Source organism: Vitis vinifera, chromosome 4 (assembly GCF_030704535.1).
Source record: "Vitis vinifera cultivar Pinot Noir 40024 chromosome 4, ASM3070453v1".
NCBI lineage: Eukaryota > Viridiplantae > Streptophyta > Magnoliopsida > Vitales > Vitaceae > Vitis > Vitis vinifera.
Genome location: NC_081808.1, coordinates 22,381,432 through 22,392,981, shown reverse-complemented (window position 1 = coordinate 22,392,981; position 11,550 = coordinate 22,381,432). Strand labels below are relative to the sequence as shown.

Here is an 11,550-nt window from a genome sequence, read left to right as displayed (position 1 = left end):
AAGTGTATTGCTACAAAACCACCTATAGTTGGTGCTATGGGCTTTCATGATCCATATCAACATATTACATGTCACATCTTGAATTTTAAACTTATCAATACTTAAATATAAAATTAAAGCCCCCAAAACCTAGGAGGCAAAAATCGGTGTTGAGTTTCAAGTAGATTTTGTGAAAAATGAGGATATGTAAACTTGTTATAAAGAAGTATGTATCCTATGATAATCTTTGAAACCATTAATTAGCAAAATATAATTAGTTTCACGTAAACAAAATGTACACAATATTACTTTGTACATAACAAAACCCCATGGTTCACTAAGGGTGACCCATACTACAAATGTATAAAAACAAATATAAATTACATCATTTCTTCAAAAATGATTTAGTCTTCATATGATACAAAAACAAAAGCCTCAAAACACTTTAACATGCGCAAAACAACATCCAATCAACAAAAATGCAAAACTCAAACATTAACCCCAACAGATGTCTTTTGACCTACATATAAAGGTGGAAGAGATAGGGTAAGTTCACAACTCAGTAAGAAAGTTTATAACCATTTCATGCATACCCTTGAAAACCTTGAATTAATCATATATTAATATGTATGATAAACACTTTATAACCATTAACAAATAAACAATAACATCAAATTTATATGCATGTTGTTGATGATTTCATCTTGGTTTTGCCTTATTCATCCTCTCACACTTGATAAGCTGGTAACCCCTAGCAATATACATATCAACCATCAATACTACAAAAGATACTTAGCCATAAATAATAACTATTCTAGGACTATCACCCAATGATAAGTCATATCTTGTGTCTTTTGGGACTCATACCCAAGAGTAAGACTAACCTTGTATCCTTTAGGACTACAACCCAAGAGCAAGACTAATCCCATGTCTTTAGGGATTAAAACCCAAGGGCAGGACCAACCCCATATAACCACATTGAAGTGTTTTCCTTGTGGGCTTTAGGGACTTTCACCCAAGGATCCACGGTCCCACATAAATAATATATTGAAATATGGTGTTTGCAACTTCTCATAAACACTTCCCACATATCAATCTATTCTTTGGACATTATCTATCATTATTTCATATCATTCTTACAATGTAACCATACCATGAACCCTTTCCTTAATATTGAACTCATGAATCCTCATACCAATACATGTCCAAATATCATTGCAATATTTTTAAAATAATAAACTAAGAACACCATGACACATTGAAACATTTCATGAAATCATAGTAAAGATATGAAAATTTCAATAAATACTTTAAGAAATGAAACAAAGATACATGTACAATGGAATGGTATAAAATTCTCTACTTTACACTAACTTCTCTTTTGCAATCCTTCTATGTGGACATTGTTAACTATTACAAGGAATTGAAATGAAATAATATAATTTTGGTTTTCCAAATATAAAAACTTCATAATTAAAGCTTATGACATTTTTTCTTTATTGCTAATTTTAACAATTTAATACTAATAACTTTAAATTTCATATTCTCTAATCTTCAAGTCTGTAGTTTTTCAAATCAAATTTAAGGTGAATTGAATAATCTTTGTTATACATACTAATATTCTTTAATTAATTAATATGCATTAATTATTCTAATTTTCCTTAAACTTATTCCATTAGCAAGCTCCAAGTGTTCAAATAAACCTAATTAATCACATGATTCATTAATCTATTTTTCAATTAAAGCAAACTAAACAAACAAACAAACATATCAGTTCTTCTATCAAAAGATACTTAAATTAAAATACTTAAAACTCTAATTAACTTTGATTTATAATTAAAACATGCTTATAACTAATTCGATTCAGTCTTTAAACAAACTTTACCATTAATTTGCTTCAAAAGATCATTTAGAATCCAAAACTACCAAAATTACTAACGTTGCCTTCTTCTCATTTGGATTCCTCTACTCTTTCTCTCTAACTTCTCTCTCTAATCTACCAAATTGCTGCAAAGAATGGGTTGAAAATGAGAGTTGGTAGCCCTTGTAAAGTGGTTCTTAAGCTAGCATGCATGAGGTGGCAAGCCCTAAGGCTAACACTATAACCACTAATTCCCCATATTGCAACTTCGTCCTTCTACTTGCGATATTTTATGTTTGTAGCAACCCATCAATCCCTTAAGTTTTCTTAATTTTGATTAACCCCCAAAAAGCTAATACACATGCTTAAGTTATTAACTAATCACACTTAACCTTAATCAAAGTTTAATTCATAATTAAACAAGATTAACATTAAACTAATTTTAGCCTCTAATTAAACATATTTAAGGTTTAGTACTAAGATAATCTTATTACTTATTTAATTTATTAATACTAGGTATTACATTAAATGTTGATTGATTACACACCCAATTCACAAGGATCCATTTAAGTATCATTGCATAGCAACCTCTAGTGAGTTGTTGGTAATATATTTTGACCAACAAATCTCTTATTATAAATTATAATTAATAAAACATATTTGTCCTTGATATTTGAGTTTGTTTATAGATTACTACTATGACACAAATTACGAGTCAATTTGTTAAAGCTACTTCAAATATTTTAGGAGACATTCATTGAATGTCTACTAATGTTTGACACATTATTTAAGAGGGTTATCATATATGTCTAGCAGAGAAGCCATTTACATCATTAGGATCACCTTAGAGACCACTTGTATCAACTACTATCACTAGGTTGCATCCTATTCAAGGTAAAGGGAGAAATGGTAGGTGACGACCTTAACTACTTGTGTGTCCACTTGAGAAGATCTTTACTTTAGCTACACATCCACTTCACCCATCCATATAAGTTATTCCACCATTTAGGGCATTTATGTCGTCGTCCCCATACTTACCTAAGCCATACACATCAACCTCTCCATTCCTATTTGAGTTTTCTACGTCATGTCCCCCACTCTTGGGTACAACAAAAGGTTTGTTTCGAAATGAAACAAAAAAAAAAACATTCAAGAATAAACACGAAGATCACAGTAAGATCTTAAAATTAAGGTATAATTTTGAAAAATCATATTGAATTCCTTCTAATTGTAATGTGAAAAATAAAGGAAATAACTAAAAGAAGAAACTAATGATGAACCTAAAATAAAAATTAATGATATAAAAAATAGAAACTAACCTAAAATAGAAACTAATGATGTAGGAAACTAATAATAAACTTAAAATAAAAACTAATACCGTAAGAAACTAAAAATAAAAACTAATGATGATTGTATGTTGCATCACTCTTGCTTGATACATTCACACTCATCCCTCCACCCTATTAAAGGCATTAACATTATCCTTACTTAAAGTCATTCATATCATCAAGTATGCCTCCACTTATGACATCCTTTCCTATACAAGAGATGTCAAAGGTTACTCATCCAAATGTAAGCCCTCCACATTCCAAGGTATAGGCATACAACACCTTCACATAGATTGATACCTTCATGGCCTACAGTTTTGATCCTATCACAAGCGGATGTGGCAATTCAAGTTCCTAATGTTCGTAAGGGTGTGTAGGTGGATCCTTCAATAACAATGATTAAGGAGCGACAAAAGAGGACAAAAATTTCAATTATATATAGATTTTCTCCTTGTGGAGGTATGCGATATGTTATATTTTTGTATTCCCACTATATATGTTTAGTTAATAAATTTTTTGAGTTTAACAAATTTTATGAAAAGTTTACATGTAGAATAGAAAGTATTTCAGAAGTATTTTCAATTACTATTTTCAAGTAAAATATATATTAATCTTAAATTTTTAATTGTATAATATTTATTATAAAATAAATATATATTTATATATATGTAACATAAATTCTTAGAAAATCATAAGAATTTAAGTTAGAAACCAATAATTTGATATATATATATATATATATATATATATATATATATATAAAATATGTGCATTAAAATAAAAATAAAAATAGAGAAGTAATGTTATCAAAATTTTAATACATCATTATTTATAAATAAAAAAATCTTTTTGTAAGAGAAAATGTAAATGTGAATGGCTTTGTTTTTAGTGCAAAATCCGTGATTTTTTGCTTTCGCTAAAAATAATTATCTTTAAATATTTTATTCCTATAAATAGAAAAATTTAAATAAATATAATATTAAATTTTATCTTTTTTTTGAAATATATATATATATATATTTATAAATTATATCCATTTTACAAAAAAATATAATTACTTATATTATTTTTTAATTTATAAGTCATATATATAATAATAAAAATTTATTTATCGATAAATCAATAAATTATTTATTTATCCACAAATTAATAATTCGTGTTAAATAATTTATCTCAGAATATTATTTTACAGGAGTTCAATTGTACGTATGTTTTGGGTAACAATTTATTTCTTGCTCAATAGATTGCTTTTAAAATTTTGGGCTTGGGCTGTACCAAAGAAAATCATCCAGCTGGTCTGGATTGGACTGGCCCAAGCCTGCCTTCGCCCCTGCCTGCTAAAACCCTGCAAAACCCTAAAAAGCCAAAACCAGAGAAGAAGGAAGAGGAAGAGGAGGAAGAAGACGAAGAAGATGGGAAAGATTCCACCATCATTCCGTACGTCAACAGTTCCAGTGACTACTCTCCTCAAAAACCCTCCTGCAGTTCTTCCTAAACAGTCCACTGTCCTAGAAACCCCCCAGAAACCCCATCATTTTCCCAAGAAAAGACCTCAACCTTCAGGTAAAACCAAGAAAACTAGAACTCCTATCGAAGACCCTAAATCCCCAGTAATCTTCAACTCCCCCAATCTCTTGGATGCCAAGAAATTATTTGCATCCATCACCACCACCTCCACAACCCCACTTGACTTCCGATTCCACAATGCTCTCCTTCAATCGTACTCTTCAATCTCCACCGTCAATGACTCCATTTCTTTTCTGCGCCACATGATCAAATCTCAACCTTCCTTCTCTCCCGAACGGTCCACTTACCACATCCTGCTCTCCCAGTCCTGCAAATCACCCAATTCAGACCTATCCGCTGTCCATCAAACCCTCAATTTAATGGTCACCCATGGCTTTCCACCGGACCGCGTCACCACCGACATCGCTGTCCGATCGCTCTGTTCAGCGGGCCGAGAAGAGCACGCAATTGAATTGGTAAAAGAATTGTCACTCAAACACTCGCCGCCTGATTCTTTTACCTACAATTTTATCATCAGGCATCTTTGCAAGACTAGGGCTTTGAGTACTGTCTACAATTTCATAGATGAGTTGCAAAACTCTTTTCAATTGAAACCTGACCTTGTTACTTACACAATTTTGATTGATAATGTATGTAATGGAAAGAATCTCCGGGAGGCAACACGGTTGTTAGAAGTATTAGGAGAGGCCGGATTTAAGCCAGATTGTTATGTTTACAATACAATTATGAAAGGTTATTGTATATTGGATAAGGGCAGTGAGGCAATTGGTGTTTATAAGAAAATGAAGGAGGAAGGAGTAGAGCCTGACCTTGTCACATATAATACTTTGATTTTTGGGTTGTCGAAGTCAGGGAGGGTTAAAGAAGCTAGGAAGTTTTTGGATATCATGGCAGAAATGGGTCATTTTCCAGATGCAGTTACATACACATCATTGATGAATGGATTGTGTCGGGAGGGAAATGCATTGGGTGCATTGGCATTATTGGAGGAGATGGAAGCCAAGGGTTGCAGTCCAAATTCATGCACATATAATACATTGCTTCATGGTTTGTGTAAGTTAAGAATGCTGGAAAGAGGGATTGAATTGTATGGAGTAATGAAGTCTGGTGGGATGAAGCTTGAGAAAGCTTCTTATGCTACTTTTGTGAGGGCCCTTTGTAAGGAAGGTCGAGTTGCAGAGGCTTATGAAGCATTTGATTATGTGGTGGAGAGTAAGAGTTTTGACGATGTTACTGCTTACTCAACGTTGGAAAATTCACTTAAGTGGTTGAGGAAAGCTAGAGAACAAGGCCTTGCTTCCTAAATGGTATGGTTCTTATTCATGTTGTTTAGTCTGTCATAGGCATTTATTGTTAATCCTTTTACTAGCATTCAGATGAGGTTCTTTTCTTTTTGTCCTTTCTTTTCTAGACTGCTCGAGTAGTATTGTGCTTGTTGCATGATAATTATTACGATGATCAACAAGAATGTGATTCCACAAATTGTTTTTTGATGTGTAAAACAACTATGATAGGAATCAAAAGCATTTAGGATATGAAAATGGGATTCCACTAATTTTAATTTCTTAATTTTAGCAAACTAATGCAAAAGGGTAATGGAATAGGATTTTGGAGCAAAGACTTTCAATTTTTTCTTGGTCACCAATGCAGTCTCTCTGATCCAATGGCATTGGTGATTTTTGTTATTGAACATCATATGGAGATGTTTGTGTTGAGGTATTTTTCATGCTTGATAAATTGAAGTTCATGTTATGTCCTTCAATACCTAGAGATATTTGAAGCTTTTTGTTGGCCTAGATACAAACTCCCTTGGAAATCTTAGGATTACCACATTGGAGGGAAATAGCCACTTTGGTCACACTTTTTTAACTTTTACAATCCTTATTGCACCATCATCTAATGAATCATTCTTGTAATGTTAAATCCAGTGATCACATTTTTTATTTGGATTATATATATATGTAGATAAAAGAAAATGATAATATATTAAAAGGGTCAAACAAAAATAGGCATACTATAGTACACGGGAATTACACATCTACAAAGAAAAAAGAAACAACCAATGAATACAATCCCAATGTATTACTCAACGTACAACTACTAGAAGAAATCCATTGAGGATGGGGAATCAACTTGAACATGATCCTAAAGAGACCCACAAGATCACATGCACAGATTAGAAATATAAGAGATTGGTTTGTGTGTTGCACCCCTTCAAAATTCTTTGATTATGTTCCTTCCAAATTATCCAGAATAGGCAAAGAGGACTTGTCTCTAAGCCTTTCTTCTCTTCTTGCACATAAAAACTCTCATTCTAACACATTAACAAGTTTTCATCAAAAAATGGAGAACCCACAAAATGCTAAATTAAGATAACAAGAAGTGTCATAGCCCCCTAACTTCGCCACAATGGACGAGACAGTCTCTTGATTCTTCTGCATTTTTACACATACAACAATAACTCGCTAAAACCCAACCTCTTCTCCTAAGTTGGTCCATGGCTTGAATGCTCCTTAAGCCACTTCCCATGCAAAGAGACCTGCTTTCATGGGAGTCTAAGAGCCCCACACTATCTTTGAGGGGAAAGACACTTCTCATTCGAACTCCAAGGTAGAGTAGAAGGACTTAACAGGAAAAGCTTAACAAAGAAAGCCCCGCTTTTACTAGCCTTCCATATTATTTTGTCCTTGTTCTCCTCTCTCCTACTCCTGCTGCTCCTTCCTAACACATGTAGCTTTTGAAGCAACTTGGAAATGTCTTAAGAAGCATGGGTTGCACAAGATCAATCTGCCTCTACCACCTGAAAATCATTCACTCAAGTCTCTTTAGAAGCTACAAAGGAGAATAGAGATAAAGAAAGAGTCAAAGGAACATCACCACACTCTTCATCGTGCCAAGAGTTGATTCTTCTCCTGTTACCCACTACAAACCTTGTCTTGGCCTTAAAGACTCCTCATCTTTTTCTTATTATCTTCCACAAGCCAACACTACCATAGCCTTCCCTTCCTATTCGAGAGCACCAATGGGCTCTTCTCCAAACTTTCCCACTATTTATTTTTATTTTTATTTTTGATAGGTAATAGCACTGAAAAATATTATATATAAAGAATAAAGGGTGCCCAAAGGCCAACCCAAAGCATACAAGAACCAAACTTTCCCACTATGACTATTATCCAAAGCATGTTTGTCCCCAAAGCGAATCTTAAACACCATATTCCTGATAAGGCTTTATGGAGAGTGGACAAGTCCTTGATGCCTAAGCCTCTTTCTTTTTATCGTTTCAGATTAATGCATTTTATGAGATGAGGCTTCTTCTCAACAGCCCTTCCTCATGGGAAATCTCTTTGAAGTTTTTTCAGTTTTAAAGCTACCAATTTAGGAATAACAAAAAGGACCATAGATAAATTAGGATAGGCTACTAAGAGCACTTTTTAATCAAATTAGTCTCCCACCTCTTGAGAGCCATTGCCTCTTTTGGAAAACCTCTCCTCTAGCACATCCCAAATGGTTGATGTCTTGAAAGGAGCCCACAAAGGCAAGCTCAAGTAACTGACAGACATTTCCTACTCTACAACCCATCATCAATGCTAGCTCCTCCACATTAGGGACCTTCCCTACCGGACTTGGTTTGCTTTTGTTCATGTTAACTGTTAGCCCTAAGAAACCTCAAACCAAAGCAGAACCCAAGCGATATAGATCATTTGATCTGATTGAGCTTTCTACACATGTGATTGACTTGGATGAGTTTTCTTCATTGGATCAATCACTCCCAATAGTTTTCTCTTTTGTTTGTATCAGGTGAAATCATGCTCTTTATCATATAGAAAAATCAGAAACAATGCTTGAATTGTCTCCCTTTTCTTCTTGGCACTTCTCAATACAATCTTATTGGTTATAAAATATATCATGGACAATGCTTGTAAAAGTAGAAGTATGAAAAATTGAGGCCATGGCTGGGAATTTAAATAGATCAATAGATTCGATCAGGTAGGAGTTGTGGGACAGCCCTTGGCGCAAACATAATTCTGAAAGGTACAAGGTGCGCCTAAATCTTAGGCCTATGCGCAAGGTGCAACATAAGGCACAAAAACTTGAGCAAATTAAGGTGTGACCCACTATGTATATCATTGCCTAAAATAATATCATAAATTTTGTCCTGCAACCATTTATCATTTAATGATACTATTGAATACGATCGAAAATTTCAATTCAAGTAGCAAAGAAATCCAAGATTCCAAGCATTTAAAAGAAAATCCAACAAAAAACTAATGCAATTATGTAAAATTGAGATATATAACCAGAAATTTCAAGAAAAGTTCTTGGAAAAAAAGAAAGAAAATAAATGAGGCATGCCTCTCCAACAAGGCACATACCTTGACAAGCAAGGTTCTTCAACTGGGGAGTCACTACATGTTGGCCTAGGCACATCTAAGGTTTGCCTTTTAACAATTATGAGCACAGATGAGGTTAAAACCAAATGATTGGGACCTGAAAATGACACATGGATAGAAGTGTTCATTAGTTGTGTTAAAAGGTAGCTTGGGTGGGAAGTCCATCATTTGTAAGGTAACTTTCTATTTGATTTAGTAGTTCCATGGTCTTCTCCTGGATAACCTGATGTTGAAAGTTTTATTTGGCTTTAGAAGGCTAAAGATTTTCTACCACACATGAATATATTTGATGTAATTGAATCGTGTTTTATTGTCAGGGATATGAAGACAACTGTTTGTTTCTATGCCATCAACTGCTATTGCATTTTGCTACACTGAGGCTAGATACATGGCTGAGGCTGGATACACATGGTTGAGGCTTTTGTTCCTTTTCTTGCAAAGAAGTCTTAAATGGTCTTCTTTCTCCAAGGTTCTAAATGTGGGAAAGCTATTGTGGGCTCTATGGGTTGGAATTTTCAACTCTTCATTGACCTTCCCTCAAATGAGATAAATGCTTGTATATGTGGTACTTACACATCCACTGGCGGTTCTCAGACTCTGAACACCAAAAATCTAGCTGTGGTCCGGAGAAACCACAGTGAATACAAGGGATAACATGTTTGCTTTGGATGATTATCTGGACTACAAACCATATTTGATTTGATAAACTACATCCTGGTGCTAATAAAGCTTGTAAGTTTATGCTAAGCTGATATGAGAAAATACAATTGGCCACTTTCAAGGTGGTGAAGCCTGGTAACCAACTGTAAGCATAAGCATGGAATGCCATCGAGATTCTATTACTACTATTTTGTACTGATAGATTTGGCCACTGGGTAGGAACTGTGGCATTTTTTTCCCTTTTTGTTTTAAAATCACTTAGCTCCTGAGTCTTTGATGGCCTTGTAGACTTCTAGTTTTGCAGGAGTCTTCCATATTTCTTATTGATTTACTGTATGGACAGTTGACCTCCACAGAATTTTGTTTAATTTTGAGTAGATGTATGACCTGTCCTTTAGTAAATTCTGCTTTCAGATTTTCTTGCACCTTATGTATCAATGGAGAACTTGCAGACTTGGTATTTAGAAGTTCATTTGAGTATAAGTTGGGGAAGAACAATAGTGATATATGTTATGCTTGGAAAGATTATTAATCAATTTTAAAAATTGCAGAGTTGTGAAGATATGGAAGGGATGTGTGCAGTTTACTCAAATATTGTTAATATTATGTAACTTAAATTATATTTGAATTGTTTTTCCTATTCAAATTTTGCTTCATAATTTGGGATTGCTATTTGCATTCTAAAAGCCCCTTGTGCATCAATTCCAAGAGAAAAACCATCCTGTCTAATTGGGTTCTAGCTATCAAGGCAATATTTGGAATATTGAAATGGAGAATGAGAATGGAAAAGCAAATCTCTTGGTTACGAAATTTGATTGTTATTAGAATTTTGATAGTCTTTTTTCTTTATATGGTATCATGATTTATCCTCATTCTCATTCTCATTCTCATGTCCTTACGCTATTTCCATAGAAACGCATCAAGGGGACCTAAACAAATATTAGGCCATTTTACCAACCCATGTGGCATCATATTTGGTTGTTGTATTCATGATCGCCATATAAAAATTGGCCACACAATTGTGTCTGTTTTAATTTTCTTGGTGAACATTTACAAGCATGTTTGACAGTGAACTCAACAAGGCAAGAAAATTGCAATAAAGAGAATCGCGGCTTCCATGGGGTATGTAATGAGCATGTGAATTGACCTCTCTTTTCCCTCTCCAGATTTATTTACTTGGTTTATATGTTTATTCCTGTTTCAATTCAATAGACACAAAAGAATATGGCATCAGGAGCATCCTTGTCTCCCTTGCTGTTTTGAGATTAAAGAAGTAGCATTTGGGAATTAGCACCAATCACTGGAATTTCCAACTCTAGATTCCTGGAATGATGTTTTTTCTTGCCATTTGTTTTTCTTTACTTGCTGCTTAGCCTCTAGATTTATGCCAATAGATTAGCATGCATTGCCCACATTGATGTTGAAATGCAGTTGTTTTCTAAACACAAAATATTAGATAGCTACATAAGATCTAAGAGTTATGGTTGATAGAGGATACCAACTGGATTATAGGGGAGTGGGGAGGCAATAGGTGTACAGCTCTCATGCTCTGTCTTCGTTTTCGATTTTGGGTTCCTCACCAAAATGGTAGGTAAAGTGCATGTCGCCGCTCTCATGACCATAAATTTAAAGAAATCACAGTTGGTTGTCTGAAAACGTTACAAGATTATCATAAAGAAATCAGGTCGATTCACATTGCCCTCACATGCATACTGGCATGAATGGTCATGATTTCTCTCATTCTTCTTATAAATAGGATACACCATTGGCTGACTTCAACATTTGCAGGAAGCAAACACTAAAG

The 11,550-nt window shown here is 34.0% G+C and overlaps 1 protein-coding gene across 1 annotated transcript; it reads left to right on the top strand.

The window, feature by feature from the left end:
• The first annotated feature begins 4,469 nt into the window (after positions 1–4,469).
• LOC100852599 (pentatricopeptide repeat-containing protein At2g17670) lies at positions 4,470–10,171 on the top strand. The gene is made up of 2 exons (XM_003635518.4): positions 4,470–6,002; positions 9,404–10,171. The coding sequence occupies exon 1, from the start codon at positions 4,581–4,583 to the stop codon at positions 5,997–5,999; it is 1,419 nt and encodes a 472-aa protein (XP_003635566.3). The 5' UTR covers positions 4,470–4,580; the 3' UTR covers positions 6,000–6,002; positions 9,404–10,171.
• Positions 10,172–11,550: the final 1,379 nt, after the last annotated feature.